Source organism: Pelecanus crispus, chromosome 3, assembly GCF_030463565.1.
Source record: "Pelecanus crispus isolate bPelCri1 chromosome 3, bPelCri1.pri, whole genome shotgun sequence".
Lineage (NCBI taxonomy): Eukaryota > Metazoa > Chordata > Aves > Pelecaniformes > Pelecanidae > Pelecanus > Pelecanus crispus.
The window spans coordinates 58,846,507-58,868,882 of NC_134645.1; the positions used below are offsets into that span (position 1 = coordinate 58,846,507).

General features: G+C 42.2%; 1 protein-coding gene across 1 annotated transcript in view; it reads left to right on the forward strand.

The window, feature by feature from the left end:
- Positions 1-22,376, forward strand: part of UST (uronyl 2-sulfotransferase) — a 168,283-nt gene that overhangs the window by 136,259 nt on the left and 9,648 nt on the right. The window contains exon 7 of the mRNA XM_075708146.1: positions 868-1,025. Coding sequence (XP_075564261.1) covers positions 868-1,025 — 158 coding nt within the window. The remainder of the gene's footprint in view (positions 1-867; positions 1,026-22,376) is intronic.

Sequence of the window (22,376 nt, forward strand, 5' to 3'; positions counted from 1 at the left end):
AGCCTGTGTGATTCAGATGTTCATCATACCACCTGGACCCTGGGAAAAAGCTAATGCCCTTTAGTTTGGGGCACTGGCGTTATATCCTTTATCAACATGAATCTTGACTGCTTCTCCCAGGACATAAATTAATATGAGTTCATCTAAGGGACTTAGGATTCATATGCTTGTCAAACCTAATTGTGCTTCCATGAAACTACGAGAGAAGCATAAAGATGTACTGGTGTCCTGCCAGCTTCTCCCACTGGGGAAAAAGTTAGAATAACCATAAACTGATCTTCAAAACCAGTATCAGTCAGAGCAAACAAATGCGAATCCTGTAGCAGAGCCGCAGGGCAGTCAGGGGTAATGGCAGGGAAAGGGGAGCTCATGGAGACTTTGGCAGAAGTTGAAATGAAGGACAAGGTGGGAAAGAGGCCGGTAGTGTCCTGTGGTATTCACTGGGTAACAGCAGGCAGTGGTTGCTCACAGCAGTTCTCCTGATGTGGTTCAGGGACACCACCACCCCTTAGCACCCTTCGTCAGCCAGGGAAGTCATTCCTCCCGTGAGAGAGGTCACACTTCTGAGTCGAAATACAGGAGTTCACAAGTTTGAGCTTATAAACAACTGAGCGAAAGATGTCTTCAGAATGGAGCGCTTCCATGCAGTGATTAACCTCCTTTTAATGTGATCGTGTTTCTACATGCCAAACCAATTCTAGATGTTGTGCAGAAAAGCTCAGTAAGCAACTCAGGTTTGGTGGGCTTTTTTTATGTTCCGTTAGAAGTATAGCACTGAGTATTTTTTGATTTAGTTGTGTTCTTGGCTTGAATTTCTGAAGTAAATGCATGTTTAAACTCTTCTTCCCCCCCATTAATTTCATACAGGGAGCCTGGTGAGTGGGCCCTTGAAAGAGCAAAGCTGAACGTTAATGAAAATTTTCTGCTTGTGGGCATTCTGGAGGAGTTGGAGGATGTGCTGCTTTTATTAGAAAGATTCTTACCTCATTATTTCAAGGATGTGCTTAGCATCTACAAAAACCCAGGTAACTTTTTCCATCAAAAGCTATTCTTATAGAAATGTTGGCAAAATCTGCATGGCTGCTGAAAGGTACGTGTTTATGTCTCATTTAGTCAATGAAGAGATTTATCTCCCTTTTAGGAAGGGTACATATTCTGCTTTTATTCTTAATGTTACTGTGTGGTTTTCATTCCTGGGCAAGCAATTGGTGCTCCAGTGATCCTGCCACATGCCAGAAAGCTTCCGGTTTACCACTGGAGTAGCTTTTCTTCTTTTAATTCTGTCATATTTAGCTCTCAAATAATACTGTCAACATATTCTCAAAATGGTGTCGGCAATATCTACCTAAGTAAACCTTCAAGAAATGGTTTGGGGAGCTGGATGCTTTCGAGATTCTCCAGTACCAGGATATGAATTTTCCCTCAACCTTGAGTAAGAGTTGAAATGAAATGAACCTCCAGTTAAACTGACTTTAGGTACAGTACAAATAAGAACACGTATTTACAGCACTTTAAGTACAAAGCATGCTGAGGAAAAAGACTCAGGAGACTTGAGTACATAAATGAAAACAGAGGGCATTTAATTTACCTCTTAATTTGCACCCCACAGTCCATCTGAAAGGGTTCTCTCTTTTCTGCATCAGTCCATCCCTCCCAACGCTTATTTATTGCTAGCTTCTTTAGAAGACAGGCTTGTGTCCTATGCCTAAACCAAGAAATACGATGCTTCTGTGGGGCTGTACATGTCATTCTGGCAGAACTGATTTCCTGCTTATATTTGGCTGGGCCATCAACATCGTATGAACCAGGGAGGGGTAAAACTTCCCTTCTTGCTTGGTGACTCGGTTGCATTCATGTCAGTGTGAAATGCATAGAGCATGTGTGTTTTGTACCAAGTTGTGTATTAAAAACACATGGATCAAAGACTGAATTTTGTTTGTAATGCATGCAGCTCATGGCTGGCTTTTGACTTAAGAGCAGCTATCACAGTAATCAGTCACTTTGGAGAAATGATGGGTTTCTGTCCACAACCAGGAATTATGGGTGACTGTCTACCAATCCCTGCTTCTGGGATGCATCTTTGAACGTTTTGTATTTAGCAATGATACAGATATTACAGGAAAAGTGTTGCCTTCCTCCTCCGAACATGATTTCAGTGGGTCATTATGTGCTTGCAGTAAGGCAGTGAAGGCAGCTATTTAGAAGGTGTGAGTGTTACTTTGTTGCGGTACTATATCCCGCCATAGAGCTATTTTGCTCAGTAACAGGCGTAAGGAGAGCATGGTATGGTATTGAAATGAGAGCAGTGCCCAGTTTTGAATCAGTTATTTCTCTTTTCTTTGTAAATTAAAAAATAAAAAGACCTACATTTGTAGTACATGGAAATCTTCCTAAAGGTTTGTACAATTCAGTCCCCAAGGTTTTCCCATGGGGATATTAGGCAAGAGGGGGGTGGGGGATCAGTAGAAGGATGCTCTCTTTGCAATGAGCAGACTTTTCTTTGGGAATCTATAGGACCTCGTCAGCTGCTCTGTGCACCATAGATTTTCACTTTTCTTACAATGGGGTAAGCTAACAAACAGCATGTAGGGTCTTGACTTTCATCAGGGTGCCCTAGAAATCATCAGGTGTGAAATAAGCAATCTCCCAGAGTTGTTAAGTGCTGGATAGTCTTTCTCTTCTCTGTGTACATTCCAGTGTCTGGGGGAGATTTGATCCCCTATTTCAGGACAGTGATTTCCTCTGGGATTTCATGTGTAAGACTGGTTTTGTGTTCTGTCTGAAGATTCATCTCTTTCCTTCAGTATTCTCATGCGGATTAAACTTTTATTTTTCCCATTCACTTATTGACAAGGAAGAATAAAAAGGAAAGTTTCCTTGTGTTAACGCTCTCTTCCTCTTTTCATACTTGCATATGTTTGGGGTTTTTTTCCAATCATAATTACTTTCAGGCTATTTCTGAGTCAGTTCTGATGCTTACAAAAAACTTAACAGAATCAGCCAGGGGTAAAAAAAAAAAATCCAAGTGCTGTGTAAGAAATCCTACATCATTCTCCTCAGGGCACCTTAGACCTGATCTGCAACACCCTCTGCTGTTGCATCATGAAGTGCTGGGAAGAGGAGATAATATAAAAAAATTAAGAGTGAAATGCAGTTGGCTTGTTCAGACATTATCACTAACAGTTGGTTACTGAGATTTGTAATACATTTTGCTTGCCAGCTGCTGTGTATTTCTTCTGTGCGGCTTTTTTTTTCTTTTTGACAGGGTCACATTTTGAAATGCACACCAATTTTTCTCAAATTTTGTGAGTTTAAAAAAGTTGGCAATTCTGCAAGACAGGAAATTTGAGTGTCAGAAGACACTAGGAGGTTAACTTTTTCACTGCCTTAATAAAAATGTTGCCCTCAGCTAATCCATACACCAAATATTTTTGACTTGTGTGTTTTATAACAATGTGCAACAAAATGTGAAAGCTCTTTGTGGCGCTAAATTTTTTCATTGGAACGAACCTGGTTTTATCTTGTAGAATACTTTAGAGCTACAGGCTTCCTGTTTTTCTCCTTTTCCACTCGATCCTTGAAATTAAGTACTTTCTTAATACCAAGTCAAGAATTGCGAAAAGACTCTCTTTTTTGATGCCTGTCTTGTCCAAAGTGACAAACTCTTCCTGCCTTGGCAGCCAGAACTGCTTTTGACAAGAGATCAAAGGGTGGGGGGTTGGGGGCACAGCGGACGGATTGTTGAATAGATAGACGGATCAATAGATGGGTAGAATAAATAAATAAAAAAAATTAAAAATTACTGTGTTTACTAGATTTCTTTGCTAACACAAGAAAATCTGCTCAAAATTTTGTCTGTCTTTCTTCCCCAGCATTGCAGCAGACAGTGTCCAATTGCAGAGCCTTGGATTACTTCAAAACTTGGAAGTATTCCTTAACTCTTTGAAAGGCCTGAAATAATTATAGCATAACTTTACCTGTAAAATCTCTCGTCAGTCTCAGGAGCACAACTGAAGGAAAAATAATTGGTCAGTCCTGTTCATTTTCTCTGGCTGTAGCTCACTTCTGTAGCCTGTCTGGTAGCCAGAAAGTGGAGAATACTTACACAGTTTCTTTTGAAATGGGCATGTGTGCGTTTCGTGTCTTTGGTGTTTTTAAGAGGCAGAAAATACACGCTACACACAGCAAAACATAGAATTTTCTTCTGCCTTGTCAACTTCTGCATCATGGGGTAAAAGTTAACAGCATCTAATGTAAAAGAATAGGCAATAAAATGTTTTTTATCACCTCATAAATATCCCATATCTTCTCACCTTTATGCAGTTGTTCATAGATTTTCTTTGGCACCAGAAGCCCTATAAAAACACTTCTTCCCAATACCAGAAAAAAAAAAATCTTTGTTTCTTGAAAGTTACATTTTGCGTCGAGAATGTGTAGATCTTGCTCTAAAGCAGGAAGACTGACAAGCTTTTCAAACAGTGAATTTTATTAAGTGCAATGAAATTACTCATGCTGTCAGCTGGAAGAAAATATATTGTTCAGGTAAACTGTAAAATGTGCTCTTTTTGAAAATGCAATACAGATATGATTCTCCATGAGAATCACATTTACAGGGAATATTTTTAACTGTAGTAGTAGTATTATCCAGGGTAATATAAATTTGCTGGTTTTTTAAATCCATTCAGTTCATGAATACTGGTGACACAGTCTTGATGCTTTCTATTTATGAGCTTCCCCTTCTCTTTAAACCCAGTAAGGAAGGAGATGCTGCCATTTGTCGTTACAGCAAGGCTGAGGTCTTGTGAAGCAGATGGTGAAGCCTTCTTTTTTGGCGTTAGGAAAAGGGTGGGATCAACGCTGGCAGCCTTTGCCCCATGCTGAAGATTGCTCCTGTGCTGGGGCAGCACTGAAGGTGGGGCATGCCTTCAGATGATTCATGTGCTGGAAGTAGAAAGGAGCATTTTCCCACTCCTTGTCAAAATGAAACTCTTTGCAAGTGGAGAAGGCTGAGAGAGGCTTTTCCTTCTTTCTTTATCCCCCCTTTCAGGCCATCACTTTTTTAACAGTGCTCCCCATAGTCTGACTGATACCTTTAGTACTAAATTCTTGTGGCAGCCTTTCTCCTACTTTGTTCTTGGGCTGCTCTGGCAAGATGTGGATGCTATGGATTTGGAAATGTTGAGGAACTGAGAGTCATTGCTGGAAGAGTTGCTGTGACAGGAAGAAAGCAAAGGGAGGGAGGGAAGATCCCACTGGTTTTTTTCCCTCTGAAGAAATGGAATGGATGTCTTTGCAGGCACAACCTCTACGAGCAAAAACTCTAGGTAAGAAATGTTGAAATAAGTCTGATGGAAGGAGGCAGTGCTTTTCGTGCAGTGTCCTTAAATAGTGATTATCTTATATTCTGTCTTTGTTCAGCACAAAATGAAAGGAAAGAAAAAATTAGGGCAAGTGATCTGCAGCTTCTGATAGTCTGCCTGCTTCTCATGAGACGTACTTTCTGGAGAGGGTTGTGACTGGTATGTGGAAAGGTAATATAGGGGCTCATCTCTTGTGTGCAAGTGCACAACCTTTCTCTCTCCTACACGCATCTGCTCTCTTGATGTGAGAATAAAAGCAGCTTGGATTAGATTCAGTTTAAATTCTGAAATTCTTTTTTTGCATCACTTCTTTGCATCTGCTACTTTCTTCAAACAGAATTTGGGAAAACTTCAAACACATTCAAATGTTCAAAAACTTTGGAGACTCCAAACATGCTGTCTTTTCTTTTGCCTCACACTCTAAAATGGCTTTGTTTATTTCCCTAAATGATACTCTCAAGAGGAATCACTGTGTATGAAAGTTTTCTACAGAAGAGGAAATTTCTGAGTTTTGTGTGGAGGTGAAACATGAGGTTGGACTTTGGAAGTAACTAGCTGTGTAACGCTTCCGTGGCATGTTCCCATCCATTATGTGAAGCAAAGTGACTGTATGTGCGACTTAAAAAGTTTTGTCCAGAAGGTGGTGTAATCTCCCTGCTTTTTCAGGACTTGCAGGGGACTTGAACACTGTGCCAGTGGTAACAGCACATGTGAATTTACATTCTGCCTGGGTGGTGTTTTCTTCTTTATCACCGAACATCCTGTTCTGAAAATAGAAAAATAAAAATAGGAAATGTGAACAAATGGTTCCTTTCTTCTCCCTCTGAAATCTGAACGTTCAGAATTGCTTAGAAGAATGCTCTAAAACAATGTGTATGATAAAATAGGCAGTTTAAGCTCTAGGAAGACTGTTTAATTGTATATTTGTTTCTCATATTGTAAAACTAATTCCCAGTTCTCTGTGTGCAAGAAAGGCAGGAAAGAGGAAGAGCCACAGCACATATCTCCGAGGATGTTTGTTCCCAATTAGGTCGATAGCATCTAGGATATTCTGCACATCTGATCTGCTCCTTGGTTTGTTTTATAAAGGTGAAGGTAGTATCAAAAGCTGTAGAAATGTTATTTAGCTCTTCAGCCATGAAAGTACAAGGTTTGGAGAGCAGGGACAAAACCCAACTGCCTGATCTGGGATCCCTAGAAGTTAGTGGATGCACCAATCAGTGCTAAGCACAATCAGTGGAAATATCCTTTCTTTTTCCAATTCCATAAAAGGAAAATATGTTGTTTTCTGCCTTTCAGAGGTTTCAAATCCCATTGTGAATAAACTAAGCAGTTTTAAGAATAGGAGCTCTTGGAAGGATTTGAGCACTTCTGGGCTTTCTCATGACTCTGTGTTTTTCAAAAGATCCGCTAGGTCTTTGGAAGGTTTGTCTCAGAAGCTAAACTTCTCGGTGGCAAGTTCCGCAGCAAAGATTGGCAGCTCATAACAGCTGCAGTTCTTGTTCTGCTGAGGAAGGTGAAGCCAGTCCAGACTATGTGTGTGTTGCATGAGAGACATAACTGTGGCACCAAAAGATTTATCCAAGATAGTATCGGTCTCATTGCTAAAATACGAGCAACAGTAAAGGTGTGGCAAGAGAGTTTGGCGTGGCTTTCCAAGCCCACATGGAGCTTGTATCCATCCAGGCTCAAGTATGCTGTATTTACTGTTCCCTGCTAGCGTGTACTCATTAGATTGGACTTAGCTTGTATGTGCATGGTTGCGCAGCAGAGCGTTTGCCTACAAATACGTCTTGTGGCCCAAAATGAATGGCGCATTTTGAGATGAAAAGTGAGATAGCTGACAGCCTGACACGGCAATGACACTCTGGGTGAATCTGCTCCGTCCCTAAGCTTATGGTGCCGGGAAGTGCGATTTACAGGTCCATCTGCCAAACATGTTACTATGGTTCTGCTTTCTCCTAGAGTCAAGATGAGTGCTTGACTTTGTACGTACAGCAGCACCAACAATAATCACTTAGATCAGGTGAGAAATTGATGTATTTGATATTGGCAAGTCGGGATGGTGGGCATGGTTCATGAACTGGAGGAATGAGGAGGGCCAGTGCTGATCCACAGCACTTCTGGCATTCGAGGAGGCTGGCTGTCTTCCAAGTCTCACCACTAAATATGGCAAAGAAGGATATGGTTTCTCTGCTTGCCAGTTACAGTGCAAATTTTTAAATCCTTGTTTTAGGCTTGGATTTTCATGGAACTTGAATTTATAAAGGCTCTGCTCAGAATGAGTTGTAGTGGAAGGTGAAGTCTGTGTTCCCTCAAATCATCCTTTGAAAAACCTAGATCAAATATTTCTCTTCTGTTAAAGTTTTTGGACGTGTGAACTCATAGACTGGCTCTGACAACCTACAGTGTATTGTAGAGATAGGCTAAGTATTTTTTCATAGAATTACTGAATCTTTCCTTTCTTTGTGCTATAATACACGCCATATATACAAAGCTTGTGCTCTGCAGTCTGCTACCTTTTTCCTATTCCTCTCCACCACCTTTTTCATACTGATCTTTCCCATCAACTGGCAAGGTCTTTCCCTGAAGCCAAACACACGGGGTTTTTTTGCATGCTCTTGTCTGAGCCTCCGTATCATGAGCAGAGTTTCCACTCTCTAAACTTTCTGTATAATGCGTTTATACCTGTAGGATTTTGAAGGCTGAGACCACCTACGGCATCATCTGCATCTTTCAGTGCAATTCCAAAACACTTCAGCCTCCAGATTTTGCATTTCATCCCACATCTTCATGATGCTTCCATTGTTTCAATTTCCTTTCATCAGATCTATTGATGGGCTGTCTGGTTTTGGACTAAACCCACACAGATGTAATTTCATACTTCATTGCAGTAAAAACAAAACTTACTTGTGGTCTAAATCCCCAGGGGCCAGTCAACCAAACCCTTGCATCCCACGTATCAAGAATTCATGTGTATTTTTTTGTGTGTCAGGAGATAATTTTGAAGGGTTGGTGCTGGTATCTTTCAGGCAACTGTCACGTTTATTTAATGAGCGTATCAGTCACTAAAGTTGTTATGGTTTATAAAAGTGCTCCTACTATTCATCTGAGGTTGATTCCCTGAGGCATCTTTTGAATGTTTCCTGTTCCTAGTATAACAAAATGAAAAACCCATGGACAAGCAGCTTTGTTAAAGCTCTGGCACACAGGGAAAGCTGCATTCGGATACAGCATTACCTATATCTCATAAATAATCCAGGGTCACTGATGACAAAACACCACAAACTTTTTAATGACAGACAATTAAAGCTTGCAACGACAGTTCATTCTTCTTGACTAACTTACTAAATAAAATTATAATGCTATTTTAATCGGTAACATTCCAGCTAAACCTCTTTACTGCTTCTGCTTTAAAAATAGCATTTGAATAAAAATTATAGCAGTAACAGATTATGCAAATTGCTTCTTTGGCAACTTTGACCTCTATTCAGGCAACAGAAGGCACAGAGGAGGAGGCAGACGGCCGTTAAATTCCAGTTAACAGGCCTGCTTCTCTTCCCAGCTGCAGCTCCAGCACATTCGCACAGGTCTTCATTTCACATGGAATATACGTCTTCATTTCACATTTCATTTCTACATGGAAGCAAGCAAATTGTACAAGGTGGCTGAGGCTGGAATCTGAAAAACTTTTGTTAATAATAGGACCAAAACAACGAGAATTTAGCTCAATTATCGTTGTGTCCCGCAGTATGTTTTCAGGGTCAGTGTTTGGGGAGAAACATCTTTTACCTGAAAACAGCATATTTGGCCTTGAAGACACAGGAACAGTATGGAGCAGATCACCGAGCTGACTATTCACTTTGCTTTTAGGAGCATAATCATATTTTTGGTCTTCAGAAGGCTATTGTATTTTGCCCTCAGACTAATCATAAGTCCTGCCCATTGTATCAGTGATAGAATAGGCTACAGATTAAACAGATTATTCTTATCCTTGAGGCATCTTGCAAGAGCAATGTGAGCACCATGAGACAGTGTCTTTGGTGGCTCAGAAATGTTTTGAAAAATATTAAAGTAACTACAGAAAAGAAATTTAATTATAAAAAAGCTTTTACCTGTAATTTTTGTACAGTAGAGACAAGCAGCCGTTCCTAAGGAATTACCTGGGTTTTCACATAAACATTGCAATTTAAAATCAAGTTTTTACAGTGATACAGATGAGCTGCTATAATAATTAAAATGCTGTAATAATTAAAATGAGGAAAACATGAAAGAGCATAAATTCTGACAAGTTAGGTGTGAAATTCTGGCAAGGCACTTTCTGGCATGCAGCTTACTAAAGGCATTAAAACTAAACCAAAAAGGTTTTTTTCGGCCACGTCAGAACCAGGTGGCCCACCAGAGAGTTGGGGAGAGGGAGAGAGCGGGTAGCTGGGAGAGGTGGCAGGGAGGCACTCTCAGGGAAGACACATGCCCAGAGTGCATCTGTAAGTAGAACAGTTGTTCCCAGAGGACACAATGTATGACGCTCTAGGTCATCTTAAGAACACTGTTATTACTATTAGAAAAGAAGGGCAAGAATTAGTAGAATAGATTTCAGCAAAGTGCAAGGGTTGGCCCTTGATTACAAAGTCGTAAGAATTTAAATGAAGGAAATATATTAGCAGTGTAGCTCTCAGCTGCTACACAGGAGTCCTTTTGGTATGTCTCCCAGCCATCACTCCCAAGGGGATAATCTGCTCACTTGAGCATAGCTTCACACCATGCCTGTGCTCCCTCTTCTGAGCCCCTTTGCTTTACCTGCCCTGGAGGCTGGATGCCGGGATGCTGGAGAGCTGACCCCTTGCTCTTCCAAGAGTGAGTCTTTCTTGGAGTTTATGCTCCCTACTTCCTCTCCTGGTTGGAATTTCCAAGCCTTTTTGATCTGTCCCTCTTGAAAACTTGCTCTCCAAGAAGCTATAGCAAGAGAAGAGGCTTTTAGTAAATATGGCTAGGAAGATTCCTTTTTTCCTTCTTTTTCTCTGCTCTTGGAGTGGAATCACAAATTTACAAATGTAGTAAGAAAGAGTATCCTCCGCTCTGCTGCTCTCTGGGCTCATCTTCCCTGTCTGCTCCCTTTCTTCCAAGTTGCATTCCTATTGTATTCTTTAATTAGTATCTTCTTTCCAGTTGGGCTGTTTTTTCTATCTCCAACATTTGCACAATTGTTACCGCACTTTATAAAATCTCATCTTTTGAGTTGTACTTGTACTGTTTGAACTCAATTTGAATAACTTTTCAGTTACTTGGAGATGCCATCTATAATACAGATAATAAATTTGGTGTTAGGGTGTGGCATTTTTTCTCCTCTATCTTTCCTCCCTGGCAGTGTCAGGAGTGCTGCTGTCAGCTAGTATTTACCAAGGATCTCTTTGAAACTGAAATTGCCAACTCTGCGGTGTGTCCTGTCGTGCAATCAGCAGCTATTTTGAAAGAATGGAAGGTAGTTAACATGACTCCAAGCTTTTAAAGGCCTGCAGTGGTCACATGGACAGCAACAGGTGAAAGAATCCAATTTATGTATTGGTAGGAACTGTAATAAAGTTCAAGCTCAAGCTGTGCCAGGGGAGGTTTAGGTTGGATATTATGAAAAATTTCTTCACGGAAAGGGTAGTCAAGCATTGGAACAGGCTGCCCAGAGAGATGGTGGAGTCACCATCCCTGGAAGTGTTCAAAAAACGGGTAGATGTGGCACTTTGGGACATGGTTTAGTCTAGTCTACCCTTGATTGGTTTAGTGTGGACTTGGTAGTGTAGGTTAATGGTTGGACTGGATGATCTTAAGGGTCTTTTCCAACATAAATGATTCTATGATTCTATGAAAGAATGGGATTAATAGACAGTTGGGAAAAGTCAGTATGGCATTTGTAGAGCCTCACAAATCACCTAGTTCCTTGAAGGAGTCAGCAAGCACAGGGCTATGAGGTGGTACAGGTGTGATTTTTGGCAAAAGCTCTTAAAGAAAATAAGTTGTCAGGATGTGAGCGAGAATGTTCTCCTGCAGGATAAAATTGGTTAAAGAGGTAGGCATTAGTGGTTCAGTAGTCTTCCCTTACTTTAAACAAGCAGGGGAGTCCCACAGGGACTGTGCTCCAGCTTGGGATGAATGTTCTCTTAAAAAGATGAGACTGAGGTGAGAGAGGTCACTGCCAATATGAAATTACCAGGAAGCAACAAGAAGAACACTGAAGTGTTTTAGTAATCGTAACAAAGCAACACATTAAAATTCAGCTTATGTGCAGTTGAGGAGGTCTGTCCTCGGCACTCAGGACTTCAGTCTGCTGATGCTCTGGGTCCTGGTCTGTGTCCAGGTTGGTAGGAAAGTGCACAGATTGTCAGATGGGTGGGTATTTTTTTCTGCGCAGGGAAGCAGTCCCCTACAGATTGCCCTAGCCCCTGGGCAGCAGCATTCCTATGGCAAAGAAATTTTTATGCAAAGTTAGATCAAGCCATGGCTCAGTTTTTCCAGATGGCGGAAAACGATGACTCAGGACAGAAAGGCTAAATCTCAAGAGCAGCTGAAGGAAAGACGTTCACATTTGAGGTGCTGCCCTAACTGCAAAGCAGAGAGTTCATACAGCTGTAGTTCTGGTCTGTGTTTAATTGTAGGTGATTCAGGAGCATCAGCACCTGCTCTTGCTCCGAGTTATCCCTTCTCTTTCAAGTCTGTGTTCTGGGTAGGCAAAAAGTGGCAAGGATGACAGTGAAACCAAACAAAGCTAATCTTCTGTAAAGACACCAGGCCTCATTTGCCAGCTAGACTTACTAGAGGAAGAAAGAAACTGTTGAGTTGGTCTCTGGTTTTCTAGCAGTGAGCAGCAGCTGTTTTGGTAGCAGTAGCAGCAGCTCATATAACAAATATTTCACGATGAATGCAAACAAAAGCCAGCCCTGAAATTCCAGCTCCACTATGTACGCATAAAATATAAAACCAGTTCAAAATAACATAACTACTCAACTTAAGGGATTCCCCCCTGCCCCCCAAATAAATTCCATATGAGCATTAGTGTTTGGTCTGCTTGGTTCTCCAGGGCTCACCCAGAAAACATTTTTATCATACAGGCTGAGGGCAAAAAGTGAGCATAAAAACAGACCAAGAAAAAAAACATTTTTAAAAGAAGTGCACGTGCAAAGAAGTATGTGGTTTGGGGGAAGGTTTTGAGAATACCAAACATGCTTACTGGATTGAAATTACTGCTGATGTTTGTGAGTTGGCTGAATTCACTTGCCTCCAAAATAGGTCTTGGAGGAATTCTTCATGCACCTCTGTGCAATTTGGTTTCTGAAGATGACTTGTGGTTTTAAAGGCATCTACATGTTAGAAGAGTGTTATGCCCTCTAGCATGAATGTCTTTCCAGATAGCTAGGGGGAGGATTTCTGGGGAATGCAAGTTGCTGATGAATGCATACTCAGGGGAAATGAGAGTATTGAAGAGAAAGAAAAAAATAATAATTGGAGACTCAGGAGAACCAGAAGAGCTGTCCAGGGGGCAGTGCCTTAAATTGTCATCTTCCTCCAATTGCTCAAGTTAAAGCAAGTAAACCCCAGCATTTACTCATCCCTCCCTGCTTTGCTGCTTGCTGAAAGTCTGGAGCAGCATCTGTTGTCTGCCCATGCGAGCGCTCCTGCTCTCTTCTCTGGTCCTGAAATATTCTGTCTTCACAATCACTTTGCTTTCCCCATGGCTATCGTTGACTCCTCTGGTCTGGCCTCCCTGTAACTGTAGGGTTAATCAGCTCTGTGCATCCACCGTAGGAAGAAACTTTATTTCTTGTGTTCTGTCAGATCAATGATAAAACAATAAACCCTATTCCTGTGCCTTTTGCAGTATGATTCCATCTAATACTTTTCATGTAGTGAAAATCTTAAATGAGATAATTGTAGTGGTCTGTCTTCTTCCATAGTGTTTCTTTCAATTGAGTTTTGGAGGGTCTATGAAGTTGTGTTACTGTGTGATGTATTGCTGTACTTAGTGTACACGCATACCTGTAAGTCATTATGAGTATTACATCTTTCTGTATGCTTGTCTCACTCTTTGCTCCTCCTGCTGCTTGACTGCTTTGATTCATTGTCAAACAATCAGCTACATTATTTGATTTCTTGCTTTTTATGGGGTGGAAAGGGGAAAAGGGGATAGATAAAGAGCACCATCGGACCTAGCAAAAAAAGAGGAGAGAGGGGGTGGGTTGTTGTGGTGTTTGCTTGTTTCTAGCCAGAAAGAAGTGCAACACAAGTTACTGGGAGAGTCCAGTGGCTGGTTGTGTTGGGCCTGTGTTGAGGGAAGACCTGGAGCATGCTGATGTTGCTGCAGCAGAATATTTGGTGCATGCCTACCTTGCGAGGAGCACTTGCGCGCACAGTCTGGCCAGAGGCCCCAGTGCTTTGCAGAGCTGCACTCTCGGGGCTTTTGGGATATAGTAAGTTTGGAGGTTTACTGCTTGGGCAAGAACATGTGCTTTTTCTGTTACATAAAATGAGAGTGTGGTATTAATGTGTAGCTGATACACAATATACATCTCCTAAAAGCTAGTGGAAATTGGACATGACAGGTATGAGAGCGTAGCCAAAGCAAATTTATTTGAAATGTTGAATGAAAATATTCACAGAAAACTCTGGTTTAACCTAAATACCACTAAATATTTTGCTGGGCATTGAATTCTTATTTTTATTTTTTAAGTTTTCTTCTGCTCTCCACTGTCCCTGTAAGTGCTCTGCCAATTTCACGGTAGCCGTGGCTGATCTTTGAAGGGTCTTCAGGCAGCTGACAACCCTGGTTTACTTCACTGGGTATTGACATTACTTAATGTCAGGTGCTTAAATTATGCACCAGGGGAACTGAACTCTCTGCATGATCAGTGAAGAGAGGTAAATGGCTGTTTATCTCTCTGAGGGTTTGTTTGATGCCCTGAGTGGCTGCCTGGAGTTCAGCAGTAGGAAGATTTCTCACTCGTGCTGTGTAGTGGTATACAGTTGGATAGAGATGGATGTTGTCAAGGACTTGGCATGCAATAGTGTTTGTAGGAGCAAGGATGAAGTATGCATATAAAACCAAAGTTTATATCATACCTTCTTAGTGCTCTCCTTGTCTATCCAATAGATAGATCTGTGCATCGAGTGCTCTTTGAGCTAAGCTTTTAGTGGATTTGTTTGGGGGGAGTGGGGGGGTGGGGTTTGTTTGGGGGTTTTTTAGCACCGTTGGTAGTATCTTTTCCTGCAGTGTTTCCGGGAGCAAAATCTATGACCTGGTTCCCTGTGGGGCAAAGAAACACAGCAGAAACCCAGGACTTCCTTGCCAAGAGCAAAGGAGATGAATGAAGAGGAGGATCTATTCTAGTAAACTCTCGAGAAACCCCTGCATGGTGGCCAAAGCAGCTGCTAGAAGAGCGCGTAGAGTGAATGAACTGCAGAAGACCGGAAACCTGGGGAAGGAGTTTGGATAGTAAAACTATAAATGGATCTTGAAGGTGAAGTGTGGCAGGATCAGCTGGGGTAGGGGACGACGGTCAAACAAACCTACTCAGGTATTTGGCAGTGAGGTAATTTCACCAGTTGCTTCCTCCATGTTGTCTCCAAGGTTTTTTGGATGCAGCACATGAGATGCGTCTCTGGTCTTGCACTGTCCACAGCTGATGTTTCAGTGTTTGAGAAGTCCTCAGCCTGTTTTTCTGTACTGCATCTTGGTTCATAGGGACTAGTGTTTGTCCAGTTTCACCGTAAAGGTATCAGGTAATAGTGCTTTCCATGTCTTCCTTAGGATTATTATTTCAGGATTTGTGGATCTTTCAGGTGTGGGGTTTTTTTTCCCCTCTACATTCTTATCCTGTCCGTTCCCATTTTTAATTTAGTTCAGTAAGTGGTAAATTCAGTGGTAAATTTTGAGTGCCTGTGATGGCAATTAAAAGCAATTAGAGACAGGGTATAATCTGGGAATCCTGGATGCCAAATAGCATTTTGAAGAGGTCATGGTCTTTCCTGGTTTGGGGTACTTAGTTTAGCCCATGATTTTGTGTGTTAAACCAATTGATTTTCTGTAACGACCAGGTGAGATGCTTAGCATGGTGGATGTATACTCCTTTTAAGCACAATGAAACAGGTTTCTCTTGTTAAGGTTATTTTGGTTTGTTTGCAAATGAAAAATTGTTCTTTCCAGTCAACATGGTGAAAAGGGGTGAGATGAGTGCTGTTGGTGTCCAAGCCCTTGAAAGGCAGGCATTATCCTGATAGGCATATATACATATACACACACATATATACACACATCCCGATATACATATATATACATCCTGATATACCAAGAACAGCTCCCATGGGACTGCAAACCCTTTTTGTAGTCAACCATTTAGAATCACAGAATCATAGAATCATTTAGGTTGGAAAAGACCTTTAAGATCATCCAGTCCAACCATTAACGTAACACTACCAAGTCCACCACTAAACCAGTTAAGGGCAGAATAATAATTAGGTTCGTGTTTCCCAGCTTGGTGGCTGGATTATTTTTTAATGAAAGTAAAACTAGGAATCACTAAGTTTGGAAAGGACCTCTAAGATCATCAGTCCAACCATCAACCCAACCCCACTATGCCTACTAAACCATGTCCCAAAGTGCCACATCTACCCGTTTTTTTGAACACTTCCAGGGATGGTGACTCCACCACCTCTCTGAGCAGCCTGTTCCAATGCTTGACCACTCTTTCAGTAAAGAAATTTCTCCTAATACCCAATCTAAACCTCCCCTGATGCAGCTTGAGCCCATTTCCTCTTGTCCTATCACTAACTACTTGGGAGAAGAGACCAACACCCACCTCACTACAACCTCCTTTCAGGTAGTTGTAGAGAGCGATAAGGTCTCCCCTCAGCCTCCTCTTCTCCAGGCTAAACAACCCCAGTTCCCTCAGCCACTCCTCATAAGACCTGTGCTCCAGACCCTTCACCAGCTTCGTTGCCCTTCTCTGAACATGCTCCAGCCCCTCAATGTCTTTCTTGTATTGAGGGGCCCAAAACTGGACACAGTATTCCAGGTGCGGCCTCACCAGTGCCGAATACAGGGGGACAATCACTTCCCTGCTCCTGCTGGCCACACTATTCCTGATACAAGCCAGGATGCTGTTGGCCTTCTTGGGCACCTGGGCACACTGCTGGCTCATGTTCAGCTGGCTGTCTACCAACACCCCAAGGTCCTTTTTGGCCAGGCAGCTTTCCAGCCACTCTTCCCCAAGCCTATAGCATTTCATGGGGTTGTTGTGACCCAAGTGCAGGACCCGGCCCTTGGCCTTGTTGAACCTCATCCAGCTGGCCTCAGCCCATCGATCCAGCCTGTCCAGGTCCCTCTGCAGGGCCATCCTACCCTCCAGCAGATCGACACTCCCACCCAGTTTGGTGTCATCTGCAAACTTACTGAGAGTGCACTCAATCCCCTCATCCAGATCGTTGATAAAGATATTGAATAAGAGTGGCCCCAAAACAGAGCCCTGGGGAACACTGTTTGTGACCAGTCGCCAACTGGACTTAACTCCATTCACCACAACTTTCTGGGCTTGGCCATCCAGCCAGTTTTTTACCCAACAAAGAGTACACCTGCCTAGACTATGAGCCTAGGAGAATGCTGTGGCAGACAGTGTCAAAGGCTTTGCTGAAGTCCAGGTAAATGACATCCACAGCCTTTCCCTCATCCACTAGGCAGGTCACCAGGTCATAGAAGGAGATCAGGTTGGTCAAGCAGGACCTACCTTTCATGACCCATGCAGGCTGGGCCTGATCCCCTGGTTGACCTGCAGATGCCTGTTGAGCACACTCAAGATGAACCGCTCCATAACGTTGCCCAGTACTGAGGTCAGGCTGACAGGCCTGTAGTTCCCCAGATCCTCCTCCCAGCCCTTCTTGTAGATGGGCGTCGTTCAGCTCTTATTAGCTGAAAATAACAGGAATAAATTGCAGCTTGTACAACTTAGCCTGTTTAGTGCAGCTATGCCAATGCGGGTGGCTGATAGCAAGAAACCTCAGTCTGTCATCTTATACGTTAGCAAACAGCTTACCAAAAATGTCAGCACAGTTCATCTAGAACTTTTACTAACAGAAGAGCGGTGAAATTGCAAAGTATATTTGTCTGTGTACTGAATTTCAGTATTTACTTGGCACTGCCTTCTGCTGCTGATGGAATATGGCATGTGGTCCCTGGTAGGCTCCAGTACTTTGGCAGTTGCAGAACACATTATTTAGCCTATTTTAAGGGCAGACTCACCACTTAGCCAAAGGTTCTGCTTTGAATCGCTGAAAATTATTTTCCTTGGTGCATGTTTTTGCAAGCTACTTGTAGAAATCAGTGGTTTGAGTTCCTGCTTAATTCAGCTATTCAGTTCACAGGCTGCTTCTATTATCCCTCCAGACCACGTCTTGGTGTACATCCGACTTGTTCAACAGGTTTTGTTTTAACAGAAATAAAAAATTAGTGCATAGACACTTTGTGTCTCATGTGCAGAAAGGGAAAAACTCCAAGTCCCGCACATCTTTTCATATTGTATACACATGTGAGTAATTTTGTGAAGAAATGGCACATGATACACTGGTATATTTTATTAGCAATTGGCAATGCCAGACCAACATTTTGGTTTCAAAGTAGTGGCAGAACTTACACAGATTGCCACTAAAATGACAGGGCAAATCTAGCACCGCATCCCTGTTTCTAAGTCTTGGCAGACAGACTGGATAATCAAAGGCAAAAGAGGTACAACAAAAGTACTTTGATAAACAGATGTCATTCGCTTTAAAGTGTTGCATCTCAGTTTAATTTTTCCCATGCTACATAAATAGTCCCTTGACTTCCTTCAGCCTTGTGGTTTTTCATTTCCCACTGTTATTCAGACCAAATGGAAAAAAAAAAAAAAAACACCATAGTTATATTTATGAGGACTCTATATTTGCTCAGTTTAGGGGTTTTCATTTCTTCAATAAATGTACTTAACAAAATTAAATGCTCTGGGAATGTGCCAGAAATACTGTCAACCACTGTGGCAAGCAGATGGATGAAGTTTCAGCTGAACGTGATGTGCCCGGGTTACTGTGTTTGTTTAGAAACTGATGACCATAGTCACTGGCCACACCAGAGTAGCCTGTGAAGAATGTATTTTTAAAGAGCTCGGAGTCACAATTTCATATTCCCAGCAGCCACAGGCTTACAGGAGAGCTTGGCCTCCATCTAGACACTGAACTGGGTTCTGGGACCTGTATGCTCGGCACTAAGACAAAACCTGATTGCATGCATTGGTCTCCCAGTGAGTGCTGAGCCTAGGTCAAAATACACGCCTTAGGGCCCTGTTGCCATGTGTAAGCACACATACACATCCAACATGGTAGATGCCCCTTCTACGTAAACATATGCCAAGCCTCCCAAAGATGATTTTTTTTATTTTTTGGACAGGCCTTTACAAAGCTCCCTTGATTTTTTTTTTTTTTTCATTGTTTTTGTTACTATGGAAACCCTGAATGTACCATTCTCTCAGATAACTTTTTCATCATGTTTTCCACAGAACTCCATTAAAATATTCTGGTGCTTTTTGGTTTTTTTTTTTTTTAAAAGGAATATATTCAGTGGTGCATTCTGTCTGCAGATTTTAAAAAGCTGATCATTTATGATTTCAGGATTTCTTTGAACTGTTGGGCAGGAGTGAAACTGAGGCATTTATTCTTCTGGTAAGCCTAGCAAATTGAATGAGATTTCATAGCTTCAGAATCAGATGCATTATTTTGAGGAATATCTGTTGAAATTGGGCACTGAAATGTTAACTCTTGGTTCTTAATGATATTTTCTGTACTTTACCAGATAAGTTAAAATTAACTATAGGTTCCCTTCTTGCTTTTAGAATTAGCCTGTGAAGTTGAAGAAATCTCTTGCCCTGAATTGCCTTTTCTGTTAAAGAAGTATTCTCAGTCTGTGCTGTGGGACAAGCAGCAGTTCAAATCTGTGGTAAAGGCACATAGGTTATAATTTACTTCTGATTCTTAAATATGAAAAAAGTTAAAATTAGTTACATTATATGGCTTTTTAACCACAAATTGCAGCATTTTCCATTAATTATTGGTAGCTCTAATCACACCATCTCAAAAAGGATCTAACAGAATTAGAAAAGGTACAAAGCAGGAGCAAGGGAGATAGTCAGAGACATGGAATGGCTTTCATAGGAAAAGAAATTTAATAAATAGACCTCTGAGTCTGGAAAAGAGACAGCTTAAGTGGGATATGCTAAAAACAAAAAATGAACCATGCAAAGAGATTGAATGCAGAATGATTAGTCTTGATTCCTGAGGGAGAATCTGTTTTTAAAAGTTTAAAATAGACATACAGGGTTGGGTGGTGTTGGTTGTGTTTTCGGTTTTTTAAACCAACAAATAACTATAGTGTGGAACTCCCTGCAACACACCATGCTGATGACGAAAAACCTTGGCAGGATTGCAAAACCGCTGCATTCATGGAGAAGTTCATTGTGTCACTACATTTAGTAGCCATCCATGCAGCTTCTGGCTCGAGGGGTGCACAGCTGCTGAGCACCAGAAGCTGTGAGATGGCACAGGGGGAAGACACGGTCTGTGCCTCTGCCACTCCTCCTCCAAGCATCCACTGCTGGCCACCATTCAAATACTCAGTATAGTGATTAAGCGGGTACTTCACCTGAGCTATTCTGCCTGTTACATGCATTGTGTATGTCTTTTGTGTGTATTTTAAATTTCCTAGAGACAGGTGTGACAGGTTTGCCCACACCTGACAGCAGCCATTTTTACTCTGGCAGCTCTGGATGAGTTCGACCTAACTTTCTTTATAACAGCCTATATAGTACTGTGTTTTAGATTTGTGGCTAAAACAAAGCTGACAACACACCAGTATTCTGGCTGTTGCTGAGCAGAGTTCACACAGCGTCAAGGCCTTCCCTGCTTCTCACTCTGCCCCCTCCGTCAGTAGGCTGGGGATGGGCAAGAGGTTGGGAGCCAGGACAGATGACCCAAATTGGTCAGAGGGATAGTCCGTACCATGAAACGTCATGCTCAGCAATAAAAGCAGGGCTGGAGGAGGAAGAATGGGGTTTTTGGCTTCCAGGGTGGCCACTGCTCAGAGACTGGCTGGGCATTGGTCTGTGTGTGGGAGGTGGTGAGGGACTTCCTTTGCATCGCTTCCCCACACACACGCACCTATTAAACCGTCCTTATCTCTACCCACGAGTTTTCTCGCTTTCGTTCTTCCTGTTCTCTCTCTCGTCCCATTGTGGGGGCAGGGGGAGTCAGCAAGCCGCCACATGGGTGCTTGGCTGCTGGCTGGGGTCAAGCCACCACAACAAGGTTTCTCTTTTTATCTTGATGCAACTTTTCACATTGTATGTCTTGTGAATAATGTTGGGGGCCTTTATTTTGCCATTCCGGAAGATTGCAATGTAGAAAATTGAAATGTTCTTCAACAAAAGCCAAGTTTGTTCCAAGTTTAATGTTCTTTCTAGTAACCTCACTCCCACCCAAAACTGATTTTTCTTGAAGAGCTCTTCCTAATTGCTGTCACATCCTTCCTGGTTTCTGTCCCATTTTATCCTCATCAGAGGTGTTAATGTTTACGTGTGCCCATAAATACTGAAATGGAAAAAGACAGCAGGTCATTTTGTCTCCTGCTTTCTTAAGCACAGGGGAAAGTTTTGTGCAGTATAACCTTGAAGCACAGTAGTCATTATGTCAGGGCTAGTATTGTCATTAAATCAAAACAGTGCAGTCATCCTGGAAACTTTGATACTAGCCAGTCTCTCTAACAGTGGAATGAAAGTACTGATTGAAACACTGCAGACACAAGACAATTTGCAGGACTAAGTGCAGGAGCAGTGGCTTTTCATACCCGGTAAATCTCCCATTCTGATTCATGGGTGTTTTCACAGTACTCAGCTAATTCCTTTAGCCTGCAATAGAGTTAAGGCTACTGAGAATGTACTTCCTGTAAACAAGGTGATAGATGGCAGAATGATGTGCCCATGTATCTCTTCCCTGTCAGCACAGTAATGCTAATGCGAGTTGAATTAAAAAGGATCATTGAGCAAACTCGGGTTTTCTCAATGGATTGCTCTTGGCACTGACGCAGAAGTGAGAATGGTCAAGGTTTGCTGGAGCTGATCACGTAAGTCACTGAAGATAGATGAGAGGTACTACAGCTGTCTTTGCTACTGGCTGGTGCAGATGCATGGGGTGCATAGGGAGGCCTCCATCTGCAAAGATCTTGGTCTCGTAAGTATGTGTCAGAAATGCCATTTCCCCCCTCCTTCAGGAGGAAAATCTATTGCCTGCAATACAGAACGAGTTCATGCATGTGTAAATCTTGATGGTGTTTGAACAGCGTCTAAGCACCTAAAAATGTCCTGTATTCATTATATTAACCTGAATAGATTGAAATCACACTTCTCCTTGAATTGGGGCCTGCTTCTGAAAACTCTCAGACATATAAATGTCTCCTGCCACAGCTCACTGAGACACTGCATCCTGTGATGCAGCCTCTGAGATAGCCCACCTCACCCAAGCGCTTAAGTGCTCAGAATCAAACGGATCATGCCAGACCTAGGGATTTTCTTCTACCTTTTTCAAGTCCTCGTCACTCGCCTGTGGCTGTGCTGCTAAAGGAGTGCTGAGGCTGGCATGAAGAGCCACTGCATTTCTGCGTAGCCTCTGCAACAGCATCTGCCTCGGAGGTTTCAGGGAGGGGCACAACCTCTCAACTTGCAGTGAACCCCAAGTGTCCCAAGTTCCCCATCGCAGACCAGGGCTGCAGGCTCTGTTAGAGAGATGGCAAAAAGCCCAGGTGTGAATTCACCTTGACTTTGTGGAAATCCAGCAGGAGCCTCAGTCAGTGTGATGACCTGAGATAGCTAAATGTTTGGCTTATCTGTCTGTCAGACTCTTCAAGGTCTGCTAGGTGCATAGAAATTTCTGTCTTTTTATGAGTGAGGATGCTCGCCCTTCATG